At 44.5% G+C, this 21,909-nt stretch overlaps 1 protein-coding gene across 1 annotated transcript; it reads right to left on the minus strand.

Moving 5' to 3' along the window:
- Window positions 1-247: 247 nt before the first annotated feature.
- On the minus strand, window positions 248-6,976 carry EIF2B2 (eukaryotic translation initiation factor 2B subunit beta). Its single transcript, XM_082837849.1, has 8 exons — window positions 6,751-6,976; window positions 6,511-6,631; window positions 6,222-6,370; window positions 5,103-5,266; window positions 4,012-4,107; window positions 3,253-3,390; window positions 2,112-2,178; window positions 248-798 (listed from the first exon to the last, which is right to left on the minus strand). Exons 1-8 carry the CDS (start codon window positions 6,911-6,913, stop codon window positions 641-643), a joined length of 1,056 nt encoding a protein of 351 aa, XP_082693975.1. The 5' UTR covers window positions 6,914-6,976; the 3' UTR covers window positions 248-640.
- Window positions 6,977-21,909: the final 14,933 nt, after the last annotated feature.

Genomic DNA, 21,909 nt, shown 5'->3' on the forward strand with positions numbered 1-21,909 from the left:
TCTCAAACTCCCAGATGATTCTGATGATCAGTGATTTTGGAACCACTGTCTTGGATTATTAACAAGTTGTTTGGGATGAATTCCAGTCAATTATAAAGGAATCATAAATACTTTCATCTGCATTTCTGTTTTAGGCTGTTACCTCTGATTATTGCCCTCTATGAAAACACCAAAGGGCTCTGCTGCTGCTGTTGCAGGCGCTTCAGTCAGAGCAGGACAGTAAATAAACCAACTCAGGAACCTTCGAGCAGCCTTTATTGGCACAGCCTCAGAAAAGGCGTGGTAGTCATTTCTGAGCAAAAACCTGTAGCCCAGCAAGGTCTGCAGTGTTGTGTTTAACACACCACTGAACCAGAAAGTTTAAGTTCCTGAAACAGACGCCCCAAGTCACTAAGAGGCTCCAAAATCAATAGGTCAAGCCCTGCTGCTCTGTTCAGACCTGAAAGGCAAAAAATCGTCCTGGATGTGCATCCTGGTTATAGGATGACTGAAACGGTGGGGAACAGTATCAGTATCAAGTTTTCTCAGCTTGACTCCAGATCACTCCCCCATTACAAGGAAGATGTGTTTCAGCCGTGGCACTGAGTCTCCACTCCATTCTGTGTTTGCCTAAGCAGCTTCTGCTTAGGACGAGTGGTGGTCATAGGACATGATCATCAGGATGGTAGAGCTCACTCATCAGGCGGTAGATGTAGGAAGGTGCATTCCCACCAATGTTGGAGATAAAGAGGGTAATGAGCTCTGGGGGAACGTAGTCAAACACAGGGCAATGAACACTGACTTTCTCCAAGATGTCCCCTGAAAGGTAATCACATGAGCAAAAGATAAAACCAAGGCTCCTGTTCTAATAATTAAGTATCTTATAGATTCTAGGCTCAGTAATGCAAGTACACTCGCCACCCCAAGGAAGGGAAACTGCAGCAACATACAAACCAGAAGAGATGACTTCAGATCATGATACACCCTATGCTTATAACTGTCTAATGCCTTTCCATAGATAACCCTTAGAATAATATTCAAATTTGGGATTGCAACCTTCAAGATCTGGCCCCTCGCCACCACACTACACTAATTATAGTTCATATTACTCTCTCTCTTGCTCATTACTCTCTAGCCACATGGCCATGTTCTTCCAACTGGCTAAGCATGTACCTAAATCAGGCCCTTTGCACCAACACCTGGAAAACTCTTTCCTTCATCTTCACATAGCAGGCTGTATTCCTTCAGGACTCAGCTGAAATGCCATCTCATTAAGTCCCTTCCCCGGACTAAGGTAGTCCCCTCGTCACTTTCCATCTCATCCTTCGTATTTGTTTTCTTCCTAAAACATCCCATGACCTGACATACGCTTGTCTGTCTTTTGCAACATAACGTAAACTCTGGGGGAGCAGGGCCTATCTATGTTATTCACTGTTATATCCCTAGTGCCTGAAATAGTGTTGGATACACAGTGGGTACTCAATAGTCATAAATATTTCTTGAAAGAATGAATGTTTGGTGAAGTTATTCAATTTCCAAGAAGAATCAGCACCCCGAGTACTATGCTTTGCTCCAGGAGGGTGTTAAAGCCCACGCGAACTGTTGACGAGGCAGCAGGCTCACTGAGCAAAGCTGCCTTCAGAATATGTGAGAGAAATGGACCTCAACACACAAAGGTATCCAGGCTACAGGCGAGTTTCAGAAGTAACATTTCAGAGCCTGCTTTCTTTGGCAGTCACGTTACCAGAATGACTCCCTGCAGCAGCCGAAAACAAGAACATTTTCTCATTGGGTTGTCGCCTGTGTCTCAAAGAACTTTCAAGGCCAAACCCAGTCAGTGCTGGGTGATCCAACCCGCCATGGCCCCAATAACGCAGCTAAAATATATTAGTTTTAGAAGAAAATGAACATCGACGAGATCAGGACCCCAAGCACTCTAAGCTGCTAAAGAGAACAGTCCCCACAAGAAGTATGATAAAAAAAACCACAACCTGACGGCATTCAATCCCATTGGCCACCAAAACCAAAACCAAAAGACCGAAACACACATACACAAAAACCCAAAACACACATACACAAAAACCCAAAACACACAAGCGCGTGTGCCGCATACATTCAAGCAACTTCTGTACCTTCTGTGAAAGGCAGGACTTCTTCAGGAGCCACAAACTTGTGAAATGAATCTTCTTCATTGGGGAACTGGAAAAGAATTAGGGAAAAAGAAAAGAATTAGGGAAAAAGAAAAAAAAAGAGAGTGTCAGCTCATCTGACACTTCCACTTTTAGGTATGCGCCCAAGAGAAATAAAAAACATACATCCACAGACATTTGATTACAAAGGCTTACAGCAGCATTATTCACAAAAGCCAAAAGGTAGAAATAACTCAGATGCTTATCAACAGATGAATGGATAATTAAATTGTGGTATATCCATGCAATGGAATACTATTTGGCCACAAAAAGGAACAAAGTACTGTGCTACAACTCGGATGAAGCCCCAAAACATTATGCTAAGTGAAAGAAATCAGAAACAAAAGGGTCCATGTTGTATGACTCCTTTTATGTGAAATATCAAAAATAAGCAAATCCATAGAGACAGAAAGCAGATTAGCAATTACTAGGAGATGGGGAGAAGGAGGAATAGGGAGTGATTACTCAATAGGTACAGAGTGTTTTTCTGGGATGATGAAAAAGTTTTGAAACTAGAGAGTGGTAGTTGCACAATGCTGTGAATGTGGTAAGTGCCACTGAACTATACAACTTTAAATGGTTAATTGTATGTTATGTGAATTTCACCTCAATTTTTAAAAAAGTAGACACCTATAGATAGGCTGATATGTTCAAAGCAAGTAGTTTCTATCACTGGTGAAACTGCTCTTCACTTAGTAACTTCTTGTATTCAGGCTACAGAGGACAGTCCCTGGAACAAATAAAACCAATTCTATGTTTCTAGTTTCAACTTACTTGGCATTTTCAGAAATGGTGTCAGCGAGTGGTGGCAATGTAAACAAAGGGCCTTCCCCAACTGCGTATTGTCCTGACCTTACAATTTTGACTTCCTGAAGCTGACAGGTTGTAACTATCAATGGCTTTTCCTGGATCAAGACTTCTGTGGCTTTTTCCAGCCTCCACTGGGTCTAATCCATTGAGTAAATGCAGACAAAGAGAAGCCCCAGAGTGAGAAGGTTGAAGGCCCACAGTTCAGACCTACACCTTGACTTCCTTCTGTTGGCTAGAGACAGACGAGAGAGCAGATGGAGACAGACAGACATACCTGTGGGGAAAGCTTGAACATAGGTGCACAGACGATGAGTGGGGTGGAATGGTGTTTTGCTGCCAGTGCTAGAGTATGAGTTCCTGTCACAGCTCTCAGGGCACCGTTGGCCAGGATGGTCTTTGTGCCAATGATCACCTTTGGGACAGGAAAGAAAATGTTAGCCATCCTAGGAATAGAGCCCTAAACAGGCCATTGGGCACAAGAGCCGGAATGCTCAGCCTCAGTCTTGGTGTACTGGGGGGTCACACGCTGGTACACCCAAGGGAAAGGGAGTCTAGGCTCAGACCACAAGTTCTAGCATAAAAGTGGGTTCGCAAAGGAAGAATGAACATAGTACAGGACAGGAAACTGCAATATCCACTGTTCTTAGCCCTGTCTTTCCTGGAAATCTATCTTTCATACCTCCTGAGAAGCAGGGAGCCTTTCTTCCACCATCCACCACCGCCAAGCTCTCTGAGCAGAAGTGAGCAGCCCTTTACCAGATCCCTAGCAGCTGACACACTTACCTTAGTCCCACTTAATTCTTTTCAATGCTTTAAACAAAATGAGGCTCCTCCAAGTGAGGAATAATGATTCAGATAAAGGGGGAAACAAAATCAGTTAATAGATTAAAAAGGCCCATGTATATATTTTTAAAAGGTGCTAGAAACTTTCCTCCCTTCTCATGGATATTGGGGGTGGGGTGGGGGTGGAGAACCAACATTTTAGAAGTATAATCTTCATGAATTCGACACACTATAACCCAAATACACCCACCTTGTTGACTCTTGACATAACAGCAAAAATGGCAGCATCCGTCATGACAGTCGTCTCAATACCTGTTTTGGACAAATTGACTGCCATCTCATGACCCTGCAATAGGAGAGAAAGGCTGATGCTGGGAGGAAGAGTGAGAGAGAATGAAAGAGCTCTGGGGATTCTGTGATACTGGGTATATCCAACGCGCAATTTCCAACAGATAACTAACTCATCTGGTAGGTATTCTCTGGGAAGCAGGAGGAAGCCCAGGGGACTCTAATAAATGTTTATTACTCCCCAGCAGCACCAGGACAGCCACAAAACTGGAAATATGACTTGCTTGCATAATGCAGCAGAGCTGACAAGACAGATCCTAGCTCATTATTTTACAACCTCCTTGTATCCTTACATACTACCTTTTTTGGAGACCTATTATTTACCGAAAGATTGAGTGAGGTTAGACCAAGCATCAGTCATCCTCAAGGTAATTTACCCTATTTTGATTCCTAAAACAACCAATATTTATTTTTTTCTTGGGCCTAGCAGCTCACCCAACTTTCTTATTTTTTTTTTTTTTTTTTACCCAGTTCTATGAAAACATTTATTGAGCCTTTATTTTACAGAAGTGAATACCACTGACTCTCTCAAGGAGTTTTTAGGAGAGACATATATATATATAAAACTTTTTATATATATATATATATTTAAAAAACCTCTAACATGCAGTAATAGATATAATAATAGAGGTACTGAAGTAGGAAGTAGTATAGAGCTAGAATTGATTCATTTACTATTGGAAGGGTTGGGGAGAAGGGGCAGAAGAACAGCCGTGAAAAACAGTTTCCCAGAGGAGATGATATCTAAACTGGGTCTTGAAGGTTAAAAACAAAGGTTTCTTTCTTTATATGGTATGAAAAATATGTCACCCAACTTTCCTAAACCAATTTTAAGAATGTTAACAGGATGAACTTGAAAATTCCCTTAGTGTTTTACTTTGTCTTCTCACTGTGCCTTGCTTATCAATTCAAAGATGGCATGGAGCCCACCTACCCCTCCTTTATTCTCTCCTTATTTTAAATTTTTCTTAGCAACTCCAGCAGTCCCCGTACCTGACAGAAAGGTGCACACTCTGCCACGATGACATGGAATTTCCTCTTTCGGGCAGCCTCTTTGAGGAAGGCCTCCACTGTTCGGGAGAAGCCAATGGTCATGATCACCTCATTGGAGTGGATGTGCTCCAGAGCCTGGGCTGCGATGTTCTCCGTTGTCCCTTCTGCAAGAAGCCAGTTTTTCAAGAAAAATATGACACTGCTATGCTACAACACAGACAGACACTACAGAAAACAGAAAGGGATGTGCACCCTTCTCTAGACTGCCCACCTAGCAGACCCTGGTAACACGTGGTCAATGGACTTAATGTGGAATGTCACCTTTCCTTAAAAGCCCTGCTCCTCCACGATCTTCCATCTCCCAAGTTCTCAGCCTACCCTCTTGCCCAGCAGCACCCCTATTCATCAACTTACTCCCTGTGCCCCTGCCGGGTCCCAACACCAGCTCTTTACAATTGACTTTGAAGACAATGAATTTAGGCAAGAAATGGTCCAATTTGGGAAATTCTAAAGTGCTGAGCGTGGGGTAAACAGAGCTTCCCCCCAAAGAACTCCTCCTCCAAAAGGTGGCCACAACACCTCCAACTGACAGGGAGGCCACGGTAGAAAAACTGGGGGTGGGGTGGGGGGGTGGATTTGGAAGCAGCAGCTCAGTGCACAGACAGACTCGGCTTCTTCCTCCCCTGGGAACGCTGATTGCAATAAGTATCTACAGTTCTCCTGAGTCACACAGACAAGTGGGTGAAGGTGGCCTATGTGTATGTGTATGTATATGTGTATGTGTGTCTGTATAAAAATTCAAGAGGAAGTTTAGTGAAGGAGGGTCTATCAACTGTGGTTTTCGGGGGTTCATCTTCTTTAAAATAAAAATAAAGCTCTTCCCAAATAGAGTCTCCGCCACAGCAGATCTGCAGTCGATAAGGGGTTAGTCTGTAAGGAAATGTAAAGAGGGTTATCTTAGTCTGCCACCTATTCCAACCCTTCCTAATCAGGATGAGGGCAAACTTTCGAGCACCAGAGGACTGGTAATCTCCCATCTCTGCTGATGACAACTTCCAGGGTCTTCTGTTCCCTCATCTGCCTGCCACCTGTCCTGTCCACCTAGGGATCAGGACTCACCCAGTTCCACAAGCAGCTCATTAATTGCTTCAATGATGTTGGACTGGAGTTGAGCATAATGGGAGCGGAAATCCTCGCTCGAGCCCCCGGATGTCAAGAGTTTGTGCAGGGACTCCTGCTGATCGCTCTCGTCGCTGCGTCCGTGGAGTCTATGGAGGCAACAAGACCCAAAGAGGGAGGTGGGGAAGAGATGTGGTCATTAAGGTAACAACAGCTGCTCAGCTCCAATAAAGGCTCCATGTAAAAAGCGTCACTGGGTCCAACCCCCGGCCCAGGACGTGGGCCTGACCTGCCATACTCCTCCCGGATGATCCTGAGCACTCTCCGCACCATGTTGCCCACAGTGGTCTCTGAGGGTTGAGCGGCCGTCATTCTCCGGCCTTCTCTGCGGATCAATTCCATCAGCTCCCCTGTCGTCCAAAGAGAGAGGGTAAGCGCGGCAAGGGCGCGGTGGGGCCTGGGCGACTTTCCGCCCGGGGATAGGAAACGGAAAGTGGCGAGGGAGGCGATGGAGCTAGGCCTGCCTCACCTGCATTGCTCCAGCGGTGGTCCGTGATGATCCGGCGCAGCAGCCCCAGGGTCTCCCGGGCCATGTCCTCGGAGCTGTGCCGCCCGCCGCCCCGCTTCAGTGCCTCTACGAAACTCTCGATCCTCTCGGACAACTCCGAGCCCTTGGCCTCAGCCCCCGGCATCTCGAAAAAACCCGCCTCGCCGGCGGAATCCACACCTGCACGACCTCCAGACTTGCACTTCCGGGGCAGGAGAGGTCGGCTTCCGCTCTGCGAGGAAGACTCCAGTTTGGGAGACGGCAGGGCCACGCCCCTCGCTGCCACATCCCGCCCCCCCACCTGCCAGAGCCAATCAGAGACTTGGAGCTCGAGTTGTTCAGTTACGGCCGAGCGTCCGCGCGCCTCCGAGGTTGGAGGACCGGAAGTGACCTTTCTTGCCTCCTCAGACGCTGAAGACCTTGCAAGTGAGGCCTCAAGAGGGTGGCTAGACCAGTTGTGGAAACAGCCAGTCTGAACGCCCCCCACCACTACCAGAGGCTACGCTGGAAAAGTTGCCGCCCTCTTTCCCGGTTCCTCAGCTCCGGTGACGGCCCAGCCTCCAGATACAGACGCTCAGAGTGTGCGTCCAGGGTCAGCTACCCCATGGGCCGACGCCCCATTATAATGCTGTTACACTGCGTGTTACTGGTTCGTTTGCGCCTCTGTCTTTCTAATAGATTGAGCTCCCTGACGGCAGGGACAATATATATATTGTTTGTTTGTTTGCCTTTGCCCTTTTCTTTTAAATGTCTAGCACGCATAATATAAGACAGAGGAATCGGGGATGAGGAGATCGAATACCCACCAATAAGGAGATTCAAAGTGGGAGTTAATATGGGAGCAAAGATGATATCCTTCCATCTGGACTACAGAGACTAGAGAGTATAACATAACACCAAGAGCTACCATTTACCTAAAGCTTACTAGGTGTTGGATACTGTGTGTGAATTGTCTCATCTAATGCATCTCTGTGAGGTAGGTCCTCTTATCCTCATTTTACAGATCAGGAAACAGAGCACAGAACTTAAGCAGTTAGTAAGGGGATGCGTTTATATTTAAATCCAGGTGTGTCTGAACCCAAAGTCTGTGTGTAATGAGAATCTCTAATTATTTCCTTAAGATAAATTCTTAGAAGTGAAGTCCTTGGGCACACACATTTCTAAGACTGCTGTTACAGTTGACAAATTGCCCTCCAAAAAAATGTATCAATACGAAAATCAGACAAAGATAGTACAAGAAAAGAAAATTGCAGACCAGTGTCCCTCATGAATGCAGATACAAAGATCTGCAACAAATTATTAGCAAACAAAATCCATCAATACATAAAAGATTAATGCATAATTATCAAGTAGAATTTAAACCTGGAATGCAAAGCTGTTTTAATATTCAAAAATCAATTTGAGAAACCATATTAATATTCTGAAAAGTAAAACCACAGGATCATATCAATTGATGCAAGAAGCATTTGACAAAAATCAACAGCCATTGAATATAAAAAAAAAACCACAAAACCTCTCAGACAACTAGCAATAGAAAGGAAATTCTTCAGCATGACAAGGGACATCTACAAAATCCTATACCTAACGTCATACTTTATGGTGAAAGACTGCTTTCTCTCTAAGATCAGGAACAAGGCAAGGATGTCCACTCTCACTACTCCTATTTAATATTATACTCAAAGATCTAGCCAGTGCAATACGGCAAGAAAAAGAAATTTTAAAAACATACAGACTGGAAAGAAAGAAAACTGTCGCTATTAACAGAAAACATCATTGTCTACATAGAAATTCCCAAAGAATCAACAATAATAAGAAAAAGCCTCCTAGAACTAATACATGAATTTAGCAAGGATACAAGGTCAACACACAAAAATTTATCATATTTCTGTATACTACTGATGAATAATCAGAAACCAAGATTGAAAACATAGTAGCTCCCAAAAGCCATAAAATATTTGTCAATTTTACTGTGTGTTAAGTTTAAAATGTCCAAAAAATTCTATGAGTTTACATGCTTGCTGGCACTTATGTTCTGGCCAGTTTTGGATATTGTCATTATTTTTCCAGGTATAAAGCCGTTAAAAAATAAGGTACATACTATTTTATACATACAAAAGAATATGTGCGTATGTATATGCAAGTTATGAAACTTGACAACAAAATGAACACCCATGGGCCCATCTGTCAACTTGAAAACTAAAAATCTCAAATTCATAGACACAGAAAGTAGAATGGTGGTGGTCAGAGGCTCGAGGGAGGGTTTATTGTTTAATGTTCAGAGTTTCAGTTGTACAAGATGAAAGGAATTCTAGAAATGGATAGTTGATGATGGATGTGCATTTATATTGTACAACAATGTAAGTGCATTTAATACCACTGAACTGCACACTTAAGGGTTAAAATGGTAAATTTTATGTTATGTGTATTTTACCACAATTTTAAAACATAAATAATTTGTGATATTTTTAAAAAAACACCTAGAATACTGCCAGTACCATCACATCAATGTGTGTACTCTTTTCCTAACCCATTTCCCTGCCTTCGACCACACCCAAGGATAACCACTAAACTAAATTTTGATTGATATTCCTTTGCTTTATGAAAAAATAATTTATATTTACAATTCCTAAACAACATAGTGATTAATCTTGCTTGTTTTGGAGTTTTTTTACAAATGGTATTATAATGTAATCTTCTACAAGTTGCTGTTTTTACTTTGCATGACGTTGCTAAAATTCATCCATCTTGTTATATGTATCTGTAGTTCTCTTGTTTGCACTGCTGTGTAATGTTCCATCATGTGACTATACCACAATTTATGTATTCATTTTCCTTCAACAGATATTTGGGTTGTTTCCAATCTTTTTGGGGGGTGAGAGAATATAAACTATAAATATTCTTTTGTATATCTTGGCATACCTACAAGTGGAACAGCTGGGTCATAGGCTATGTGAACATTCAACTTTACAAATAGTGCTAGTATTCCAAAGTGGTTAAATCAATTTATGCTCCCTCCAGTAGGGCTTAAAGAGTTCTAGCTTACCAACACTTGGTATTATCAACTATTTTGGGGGGTGGGGATGGAATCAGGTGGATATAAAAGGATATATCATTGGAATCTTAATTTGTTTTCCTGATTACTAATGAGGTTGTTCTTTTTTTTCTTTTTCCATATGTTTATTGGCCGTGTGTTTTTTCTGATTTGTGAAATATCTACTTGTGTCTTTTACCTACTTGCTTTTGGTTAAAAAAAAATCTTTTTCTAATAGATTTGTAGGCGTTCCTTGTATATTCTGAATACTAATTTTTTTCTTAGTTTATGGCTTGTCTTTTTACTCACTTTGAGATGTCTTTGAACAGAGTTCTTGATTTTAATGTGATTAAATGTATCAATCTTGTCTTTTATAGTTAATGCTTTTTGTGTTTTATTTAGAAAATCCTTCCCTAATCTAAAGGCATAAAGATAATCTCCTGTATTTTAAAAATTGCCTTTACACATAATTTTGAATTACTTTCTATGTAGGGTAAGAGCTGGGATCCAATTTTATTTTCTTTTTCCATTCTTTCTTCAGTGATTTTCAGTGCTACCATTGTACTATGTGAAGTTTGTATATTGTGTGAGTCTGTTTTGGGGCCCTGTATTTTGTTCCATTGCTAAATTTGCTTATCCCTGAGGCAGTATTACATTATCTTAATTATTACTGTCTTATTTTTTTTAAAGTCTTGCTCTCTGGTAAGAAAAACTCCCTTACCATATTCCTTTCTTTAAGAGTGTCCTGACTAGTTTTGGGCCTTTGCTCTTTCATATATATTTTAGAAATAAATTGTCTATTTCTCAAAAAAAAACCCAAAACACTGTATTGAGATTTTGACTGACATTGCTTTAAACCTCTATATCAATTTGAGGACAGTTGACATCTTTAAGATACTGAGTCTTACTATCCATGAACGTGGTGTATATCTCTTCTTATTTAGGTCTTCTTTAATGTTGTCCAGTAAAATTTTAAAATTTTCTCCATTTAGGTCTTGCACATCTTGTGTATAAAATTTATTCCTAGGCATCTTATATATTTGTCACTACTGTAGATGATTATCATTCTTTTTCATCATTGCCAAATTGGTAGAGAAAATACAGAAACTCCTTTTAATTTTCATTCCTTTGCTCAGTAATCAAGATGAGCCTTTTTCATGTTTATTTACCATTTGCATTGCTTCTCTTATGAATTACTGGTGCATGTGGTTTGCCCATTTTTCTAATATGATGTATAGCAGACATTCTGATTGTTCATTCAATATCCATTTTTCCCTTCCTTGTTAAAAATAACTGATTTTGTTTTGTTTCTACCCACAGGGAAGGTGGTTTTAGCTTATAAATAAATCCTGATTGGTCTAAGCCAATCATAGTAATTCCATTCTACTTTTTTTTTTTTACAGATTGGTGTAGAATAACACACTTTCTAGTTAGTGAGATGTAAGGAAAATCTGTTTGGGACTTCCTGGAAAGATTTCCCTGTTCTTAAGAAAGAAACAGACTACGTAATCTCTTCTATTTCTGGACTTCTTGGATGAGATTCCTAGAGTTAATGCAGCTATCTTGTGACGATGAGGTCTTAAGACTGAGGATAATGTTAACATTCTGAGGATTTCAGAACAGAAAAACAGAAAGAACCTAGACTCTTGATAATGTCAATACTTAATGGATAGTTTACATATATTAACTCTTCATCCTTAAAACAATCCTTTGAGACAGATACTATTAATATAACCATTTTCAAAAGAGGAACCTAAGGCATAAATAAGATAAGTAACTTACTCAGTGTCACACACTCAGTAAATGGAAGGGTTGGGATGTAAACCCAACAATCTAGCTTCAGAGCCTGCACCATTAGTCTATATATCGTGGTGCCTTTTTCTTAAAGTTGTGTGAAATCGACAAATTCAGAAGTTGCCCTACCTTTAGACTTCTTATTATATGAAGTGATAAATTTCTCTATTGCTTATATAATTTTAATTGGAATTTTCTGTCATTTGCAGCCCAAAGCATCTTGATTTTGGGTATTTATTTTTTCTAGTTGACTTATAAGGTATATTTATATATTAAGGATACCAACTGTTTGACTGCAGTTTATGTTGAAATATTAGTATTTTTAGAAACTTTGCCCAATTCTCATATGTTGCTGTGGGATTGTAAATTGAAACCTTTAATAGGACAATTAAAAAAAAAAAAAGCAAAAGACTTTAAAACTTTTTTTCATACCCTTTAAACCAGCATATTTATGTCTAAAAATTTATCCTAAGAAAATAATCAGAAATAGGCACAAAGATTTATCCACAATATTTTTCACTGTATTATTTATAACACAAAAATAAGAATATTCCTAAAATTCAAAATTAGGAAATTGTTTGGAAATTATAGTATGGCCATGCAATGGAATATCATGTTTTAGAAGAATATTTAATGACATAGGAAGTGCTTAATGATAAGGAGGATTGTTGACAACATACTGTTAAGTTTCAATCACTCTGGAAAATAGTTTGGCAGTTCCTTTCAAAACTGAAAATGGACTTATAATGCAACCCAGCAATTACACTGTTGGTCATTTATCCCAGAGAAATGAGCACTTATGTCCAAATAGGAAGTTGTACATGAATGTTCATAGCAGCTTTATTCATGATAGCCCCGAACTGAAAACTACCCAAATAAATGTTCTCCGATTGGTTAATGTTTAAACAAACTGCAGTACATGCATACCGTGGAATACAGCTCAGCAGTAAAAAGGAACTATTGGTGTATGCAACAACTTAGATGAACCTCTAGACAATTACACTGAGTGAAAACCAATCTCAAAAGTATACATACTACCTAATTCCATTTGTGTAACATTAATGATAAAACATAATTATGGAGATAAAGAATGGATTCATGGTTGCCAAGAGTTAGGGATGAGTGGGGGGATGGGATGGGTGTGGCTCTGAAGGCATGACACAAAGCATAGTAGAACTGAGTTTCTTGATTGTGGTGATGGTTATGTAAGGCTACACATGAGTCCATGTATAACTAGTGAAATCTAAGTTCTATGGACTGTACCAGTGTCAATATCTTGGCTTTGATACTGTACCACTGCTGTATAAGATGTTACCATTGGAGGAGGCAGGGGAAGAATGCATGGGCCTTGGTGTACCTTGCTTTCAACCTCCTGTGCATCTACAGTGATTTCAAAATAAATAAAACTTCATGAACCAGGATTTATAAAGGAAAAACATGTATGTAAAAGAAAATCATAAAGTATTACATTACTCTAACTGTAATTATTAAATGACTCAGTGCTAAAATAGATAATAAAAGAGAATTTATTTAAGGTCTGCAATTTTTCAAAAAAGGAGGATGAGAAAATAGTATAATTGGTGGTATCTCAATTTCATTTAAAATATTTATATGTTATTCATATAAATTATAAAAATACACATATATACTTACACACACACACACCTATACACACACACACACATATACATCAAGTATCATTATCTATATGTCTACATATACCTATATCTGTATTTCTATGTGCAGGTGTGTGTGTGGTTTTGTATGTGTGTATAAATGACGTATACCAAGATGTTAACAGTGGTTATCTCTGGGTGTTAATGGTTACAGGTTTATCAGAGACCCCTAGTTGCCTCAAAAGCCCTTGTTCTATGATAATAGGGTTTTACCTGGGCAAATAGCCACCCAGAAAAAAGACTACATTTCCCAGTCTTCCCAGCAGGTAGATGTGGCCATGTGACTACATTCTTACCAATGGGATGGTATGGACGTGTTGTGTTGCTACTTATGAGAACCTTCCCTAGGAGATAGCCGTCATGGGTCCTTGGCCTCTTTATCCTTTTCTCTTCTTGCTTCCTTTCTGCTCTGCTAGCTTAGATTATGAGGATGCAGGCCTCACTGCAGGGAAGGCAGAGTAGTGAGCTGGAAGGAGCCTGGGCATCCTGAGGCCTCCGTGAGAACTCCCATGCCAGCCTGGACTTTTGGACTTCGTGTAGCTTTGAGCAAAATAAACTTCACTCCTGTTTAAGCCATTGTTATCTTGGGGTTCCTCTCACTTGCAGTCACACCCAGTCCTAACAAATGCAAGAGTGGTTTTTATTTTCATTTGTGTACTGTTCTGTATTTTCCAAAATTTCTGCAATAAACACACCCATTTATAATCAGAAAGAAAAGTTATTTGTAAGTCAAAGAAAAAAACCTTTCATCAGGCCCATTCTCTCAATGAGTAAGATTATGTTGACCAAATCTTCCAGGTTTTCCCAAAGGATCCCAATCTCAAACATTCTGGCTAATTGTCTGCATAATTATCAAATCGCAGTTTCCAAACTTAATTTGGAGAATAAGGTGATTATGATGATAATTCTCAAGTAGGGGGAGGGAAGCTGACCAAAATATTTGTGTCTTTCTCCTTTTCTAAAGAATCTCCTTTAGGCCATCAGATCACTTCCTTTTCCTGAAGGGCTTTGACTCAAGGCTTGGGCATGTGAATGCACTACTGTTTTTATCCTTCTCTGATTGTTTTGGTGGATAAGTCATGTCTCTACGCAACCTGAGAACAAGTGCTATTGTAGTGGACACCTGTTGTTTTTGTCTGCCCTGCACCCCCTTTCCTTTGGGAACTGCCCCTCCTCATCCCATGTCATTCAGGTGAAACTGTCAATCCCAGGGTCTCCTGGTGCCCAGCATGGCCCCTCACCGCAGGGATGGCACACCACCCAGGTCTAGTCAGTCACCCACTTCCATGATGGCTGGTTTTGCAAAGCCATTCAGTTCTTCCCTGTGATTTGCTATACAGACCTGGAAGACAGCAGGTTTCTCTCCTCTAAATCTGCTCTAGGGAAGTTGGCGTGGACTATCAATGGCCAGCTTTCCTGCGTCATGGAGAAAAGCTTGTCTGAAGGAGAAAGTCAGGCAACTGCTCCAGGAGAAGCAGAAGTAAGCAGAGCCAAGTCCTAGAGCGAGAGGGGAAAGAGCAAATGGAGCCTGAAGGTGGAGCCACCCTTGGACTTCTCAACATATTCCCCTTTGGCTTAAATTGTTGAGTTGCTAGAGCCTTGACTATGTTTCTCTTTTGTCCTCCAAGGGACCCAACCCTATTCTCAGCTAAGGTAGGAGTTTATTATTATTTGATTGATTCTGCTAGACTAGAAGCTAGTCTTGGTCTAAATGTGGATTTATATTTTTTGGAAACTGGCTCTGTTCTTGAGATTCCCTGGCACTTAAATGTGGTTCGTTGCTAGGAATTTGGAGGGAAATTCTACTGACAGACACAGTGGTAGTCCCAGAGAGTGTGATTAGAAGAAACTACGACCACTATTGTTATTAAGACTGTATTAACAGTTGCTCTTCACAGAACAACATATTCAATAGGCAACAAATATTTATCAAGCATATAAATAAATATAAGCACCACATTGCATATTGGAAAATAGCCCCTGTAGCAGGGGAGACTCAATAAGCAGCAGCATCCCTTACAGTTAGAGGATCTTGCCTTTTAGTTAAAGATATTCATATTCCTTATCTCTTTTGGTCTCTAAAGACCCCTATGAAGTGGGCTGGCTCTGGTCAAGAGATCAGTTATTCCACAATTGACAGGTCCATCCTAAGTGAGAATTGTACCAAGCACATAGGTAGACAGAATCAAATAGTCTGTGATTCTGGGGGAAAAAAATGTGGAGACCAAGGCCCATAGTTATCCTCTTAGCTATGGTAGCAGTGTAATGGAATGTTAAATGTTTAAATGCTTGGGCTTGGAAGTCATGTAAATCGCAGTTGAAATCTTAGGTCTGCCCCTCCGAAACTGAGTGATGTTATCTGTCAGTGGAGATGATAATAACAGTGACGTTTGATAAAGGGTAGTGATCTTAAAGATTCAGAGACATTGTACTACTACTGATCTTTAAAGCAGTAGGTCTGGATACCCATACCCATAATCAAGAGAATTTTTTAAATCTCTAATAAAAGGTGATTCTGGTGTACTTAGAATTTTGAAGACCAGATAGTCCAGACAAAAATAATGCTAGCTTTTATTTCTATAACTCCTCTCTTCAAGAATGAATCAGTTAGTGTAACTACCTGAGAGTATTTCAGAACAGCTACAGACCTTGCATGATGGGGCAGCCCAGTCAGGAAGCCTGGGTCCTGGGTGCTAGCACTTCCTACCACTTTTGGGGCATAAGTGACACTTAGCAACTAACCTACGGGCAGAGGCTGCTGGTGGCTTGCAGGGACCCAAGGCCCACCGTCTCCCATCTGGCTCCCCTCCTTCTTTCCCTGGAATAGTTTCTATCCCTGGTTTGAGGCCTGTGGCCAGGAACATCCTTAACAACAGACAGTGATTGTCTAACTGCAGAGGGTAGGTTGATTAACTGGTTCCTGACCAGAGTGGAAAAAGGAGAGGCAAGGAGGCTTCTCAAGCGTGCTGTCTACATTGTGCAGAATGCGGCAGATGGGGAGAACTGAACTGAGTACTGAGATCAGAAGGTTCTTTCTTCTTTTTTTAATTATTGTTTTAAAAATATTTATTTATTTATTTTTGGCTGCATTGCGTTGTAGTTGCAGCACGCGGGATCTTCATGTGGCATGCTGGCTTCTCTCTAGTTGTGGCGCACGGGCTCTGTTGTTTGTGGCACGTGGGCTCTCTAGTTGAGGCACGTGGGCTCAGTAGTTGTGGCACGCAGGCTTAGTTGCCCCGCAGCATGTGGGATCTTAGCTCCTTGACCAGGGATCGAACCCGCATCCCCTGCATTGGAAGGCGGATTCTTAACCACTGGACCGCCAGGGAAGTCCCAGAAAGTTCTTTCTAATCTCAGCTAATTTCACTTCTTAGGGCTTGAGTAATAAGAATCACAGTGTCCTCCACTTACTAAGCACCTGCGTTGTGCCAGAGGCTATGTATTAATTACATCGAAACCGTCCAAGTCTCTCCAAGGTAAATGTTAACTTCTTCATTTTACACTGGAGGGCACCAAGGCTCAGAGAGGTTAAATGCCATGCCCAGGCATATAGCCAGTGAGACAGAGCTTAGGTTCTAACCCAGGTTGGTCTTCTCCAGTGACTTCCACAGTGCCTCCTAACTCCACAACGTCTATACCCTTCATGTTAGAGTGGGAGGAATGGTCTTTAGGGGTCAAATGGGCCAGACTCCCACCAGTCCCTGAGGTCTTCAGGATCTTGGGGATATAAAGCTCTGTGTCCCTACCCTGTCACATGAACAAGGAGCCAAAGGATGAGACTGGAGCTGATGCTGAGAAAGCTGAGTGGCAGTCCTCTGAGAGCTGTGCCCTAGCCTTGCTAGGATGCCCTGCACACAACTGAGGGCGCTGGGGGGTGGGTAAGGGAATCTCCCTGCCAACCCCTACCCCCTGAAGGGAAACCTGAGTGGAAACCTCCCAGGGCTCACAAGCCTAGCCTGGGGTGGATGCATCCTTGGAGCCCAGTGGCCAGGCGCACCCCGTGGGAAAGCCTTGGCCCTGGCCTGCCTGGGAGCCACGGTGGTGCCGCCTCCTGCCCACGGCTTGGCTCAGCGGGTTCCCAAGTGGCTTGACTTCCTGCCCCCCTCCACCACCACCCCCCACAGCCCCCAGGGAGCCAGGGAAGCCACTGGCAGAGTTGGCTCTCAGCCCCCAGGCCTCCCAAAGCCCTTTCCCTCTACACCTTGGGGCCAGGTTTCCTGCAGCGGAGCAGGAGGAGAACCTCCCATCTCCCTAGGTCTCTTTAGGGCTGACTGGCCCCATCCCTACTCCTGCTGCTGCACACTGAAGCAACACTCTGGGCTGCAATAACAGGGCTTTGGGTATGGGCTGTTGTTTTTGCAGCTGGGCTGGGGCGGAGCAGCAGCTGGGAAGGCTTCTCGGGTACCGACCATCTGAGAAAGCCCCGAGCCCGCATTCCCGCTATGGCTGGGACAGCCCCTTCAGGCTAGCAACTGTACTGTTCCTACAGAGAGGCCCCTGGGCAAGGCTCAGAGTGTGAAGGGAAGGCACAGAAAGAGGCCAGCCAGGGGGGAGCGAGAGCTTAGGGGAGACCCTGGGCCTGCTCTGAGCCAGCCCTCGCCCAGCAGGCTGTGCTTCTCCCCTCATTTCTTCCAACTGCAGCTGGACCGAGCCTCCCCCCCACCCCACCCCCGCACACATCTGGCAGATGCTGAAGCAAGCTTCCTTAAAACAAACAACAAACAAACAAAAAATCTCATTTACTAGGGGCAAAATGTCGGAAACTAAAAAGAATAAAGATCAACCCGTAATCCCTTCACTCAAAAATATTCATTAAGAACATTTTGATGTATTTTCTATGACCTCTTGTTTCTTTTAAATTGTGGTAAAATATACATAACATAAAATTCACCATTTTAACCATTTTTTAAAGTTTGTTTTTAAATGTATATTCATATTCTTTTTAAAAATTATTTATTTATTTATTTTTGGCTGCATTGGGTCTTTGCTGTTGCGTGTGGGCTTTCTCCAGTTGCGGCGAGCGGGGGCTACTCTTCATTGCGGTGCGCGGGTTTCTCATTGCGGTGGCTTCTCTTGTTGTGGAGCACAGGCTCTAGGTGCGCGGGCTTCAGTAGTTGTGGCACACAGGCTCAGTAGTTGTGGCACGTGGGCTCTAGAGCACAGGCTCAGTAGTTGTGGCACATGGGCTCAGTAGTTGTGGCGCATGGGCTTAGTTGCTCTGCAGCATGTGGGATCTTCCTGGACCAGGGCCCGAATCCGTGTCCCCTGCATTGGCAGCAGATTCTCAACCACTGCGCCACCAAGGAAATCCCTATATTCATATTCTTGTGCAACCATCACCATCTCCAGAACTTTTTATCTTCTCACATTGAAGCTCTGCACCATTAGACAGTAACTGTCCACTCCCCCCAGCCCCTGGCAACCATTCTATTTTGTGTCCCATGAGCAGTGTAGGAAATCCAGAGCCTTTTCCTTCCTTCACCACGTGTTTAGCGCATTTCTGAGCACTCACGCGCCTGGCCCTGAGGAGCCAAGGCTGCTTGTCCATGACTTCTTTTTCCCTAGAGAAAGACGGAGGCCTCCACCAGCAGGGATTCATGTACCCAACAATCTGTGAGTGCCCCCTGGGCTCGTCTGTCCAGTTGAGGTGCCAAGTCGTTGATGGCCATGCAGTAGAGTGACTCAGGAGAGAGCCAGCCTAGGTCTGGAGCCTACTCAGAGAGACTGCAGGGCAGAGCCGACCTGGGAACAAGGAAGCATCTATGGGGTAGGGGTTCAGGGTCTCCATCCTAGGTGTGGCCTAAGTTTGGCCCAGGACCCCTTGGCAGACCCCTTAGTGACTGCTCAGCCAATCCCACGCAAAAGGATAGCCGTTTTTTGAGGGATTACTATAGGCTAGGCCCAATGACTCCTCTCACAAACCCTAGGCAATAGGTACCTCTATTGTCTCCATTTTACTGACAAGGCAAGTGAGTTCCACAGTCATTTGGTACCTTGTTCAGGGCACACAGCTACTGTGTAGTACAGCTGGGATTTGTACTCAGGTGTCTAACTCTAGACCCTGTGCTCTAGACCAGGGGTCCCCAACCCCCGGGCCATGGACCGGTACTGGTCCACGGCCTGTTAGGAACCAGGCCGCACAGCAGGAGGTGAGCAGTGAGTGAGGGAAACTGCATCTGCTGTTCCCCACCGCTCACATTACCGCCTGAACCAACCCCACCAACCTGCCACCAGTCCATAGAAAAATTGCCTTCCACGAAACTGGTCCCTGGTGCCAAAAAGGTTGGGGACCGCTGCTCTAGACTATTCCCATTTCCTGCTTCTTCTCACAGGGGCTCTGCTGGCACCCAAAGGAAGAGAGAGGGAAGGGCTGTGGACCAGTGATGGTCTATGGGGGTGGGATTTGGGTCTGCCCTCTCTGCCCAGCCTGGTCCAATCCTAGACCAGAGACCCCTGGCCACTGGGAATGGGGAGTGCTCTATGCCCCAAGGGAACCTGGGTGGGGCAGGGATGGGGGCAACTGGAGAGGGAGCAGCTGGGGACCGCACTGCACACAAAGAACCTGATTGTGTTGCAGCCTCTTTTGTTTGGGAAAATGAGTATCACGAAGTCATCTTGTTTTGGACAATCTGGTGTCCCAGAGACGCAAAGCCAAAGAAAACATGGGCTGAGGAACCGGAGCCAGCAATGCTGAAGCCTGCAGGTGAAGCTGGCCCTTCCGGGGTTGGACAAGGGAGCTCCTGTGGGTTCTCAAGCTGGAACCTGGGTGCTGACACCCAGAGCAGGCTCCTTGCCTAAGGCTCCTTGTAGTCCAGTCAAAGGACAAGCCTTGAGCTAGGAAAATTAATTATTCCACAGACTGATGGGAGCAAGGGATCTGAGGTGCTCAGAGCCCCCCACTGAACCCCAACCTTGGCCTGCAGGCAGAGGGGCCTCACCACATCCAGGAGTCACTGGAAGGCTCAGAGATCCACCAATTCCCTGGGCTCCATCCCTTAGCCTGAGGAACATGAGTGAGATGAGGCCGGTTGGGGGCCGGCCAGGCCTCGGACGGTCACAGCACCCTACAAGGCAAGGGAAGGCAGCTCAGTGGGAACCCAGGCGGGGAGGGGTGATCTTTTTTTCCGGAACAGGATTCCCTGTGGGGCGCAGAGCAGAAGTCAGTAGGCTCTAGAGTTCTGGACATGCCTATTTGACTCGGCTCAGGTCAAGAGGGCGGCCCACTGGCCTGGCCTCACCAGCCAAAGCCAACACAGGAAATGCCAAGCAGACCTCAATGTCCAGGCACCTAATTTGCGCTGGTTGGCCGGGAGCGCCTGCCTCCCCAGCACCACTGGGACTGGGAGGGAGCGATGGCGTTAGTGCTCAGGGGACGCACAGTCTCCAGGCCTGTCCTGGTGGGCCCTCCACCCCGGGGCCAGGAGGAGCCAGGCAAACACACAGGAGACCAGCAAGCAGCGAGAGGAGTCAGGCGTTACCCTGGACGGCGGCCACCGGCTTGTTGTTGGGATCCAGTTTCACACTCCTGCTCCTTCGAGGAGAGCTGTGAGGGGTCACCCCCTCCTCAACACCCTGGGAAGGAGACTGACGGGCAGACAGTTGTTAGCGCGCCGCCACCATGGTGATTAAGGCTGCTGTAATTGGCCTCGCAGCCAGGCAGGGGCCGGGCCTGTCAGCCAGCAGCCGCCAGGGTCTGCGGAGCAGGGGAGGGGGCCACGGCACAGGGAACAGCATGTGCTATAGCTGTTTGCACTGATCGGATTAGTTTGTGAATTGACATTCAATCCTCCTCGGTGATTTTCTTTCTGGGGCCCCAGCCAGGGCCAGAACTGTGGGGGTGGGTGGGTTGTGGGCAGGGAGGAGACACGGGTCTTCCGGAGCTCTTTTTATTCAGGCACCAGCTGGGGCAGGGTCCAGGGCGAGGGTCCGCATCCTAGGTGTGGCCTTAGCTTGGCCAAAGAGTCTTCTGCAGCCCCTCAGTGACTGCCCAGCCAACCCCATGTGGAGAGACCTGCTCATCTCTTGCTGGAAGGGCCCCTCATCCCCATATGCCCACTGGTGCCTGGTACCGGTCGAGCCTTGCAGGTGCATTCTGTACTCCCAGGCCCAGCATAGTGCCTGGCACAGAGTAAGTTGGCCAAGGATATTGGCAAAGTGAGTGAATCGGTGTCCTCTTCCCCAGTTGGTCTGAGTGCCTTGTGGGAGAATCTCTGTGATCCCCTTCAAGGTCTGGGTGGTCCTTGTGGGAGCATTTTTCCAGACAGTCTGAGGAATAGAGAGCTCTTGGGCCAGCGGCCCTGCCCCTGCTTCTACAGGCAGCATTCCTTAAGCCATCTCTGATGGGCTGTTGTGCTACACTTCGGCCAAGTTCTTCCTTTTTGCGTTAGTGTGTGTGTGCGTCCATGCATACGGCTGGGGGAGAGTATGTGGGCTGCCCTGGAGGAACACTTGATATTTTCTTTCCTCTACATCCTCTGTGTTCCCTCCCTTGGAGGTCCCAGGCAAGGAGGAGGAAAGCTAGGTGTCTGGTGTGGAGGCCTCTGGGTCATGACCTTTTCAGAGCCTGTCTTATTTACAACTTCAGCCTGAGGCACAGGCCAGGCTGGCCTCCCACCTGCCTGTCCCGTCAGTCCCCTCCCT

Source organism: Leucopleurus acutus (genome assembly GCF_964270905.1).
Source record: "Leucopleurus acutus genome assembly, chromosome: 1".
Classification (NCBI taxonomy): Eukaryota; Metazoa; Chordata; class Mammalia; order Artiodactyla; family Delphinidae; genus Leucopleurus; species Leucopleurus acutus.

Coding starts and splice junctions, on each gene's coding strand:
- EIF2B2 (XM_082837849.1), bottom strand. CDS start 6,913: ATGCCGGGGGCTGAGGCCAAGGGCTCGGAGTTGTCCGAGAGGATCGAG. Junction 3,391..4,011: donor TTATGTCAAGAGTCAACAAG/GTGGGTGTATTT, acceptor CCTGTCCCAAAG/GTGATCATTGGCACAAAGAC. Junction 799..2,111: donor AGTCCTGCCTTTCACAGAAG/GTACAGAAGTTG, acceptor ATTACCTTTCAG/GGGACATCTTGGAGAAAGTC.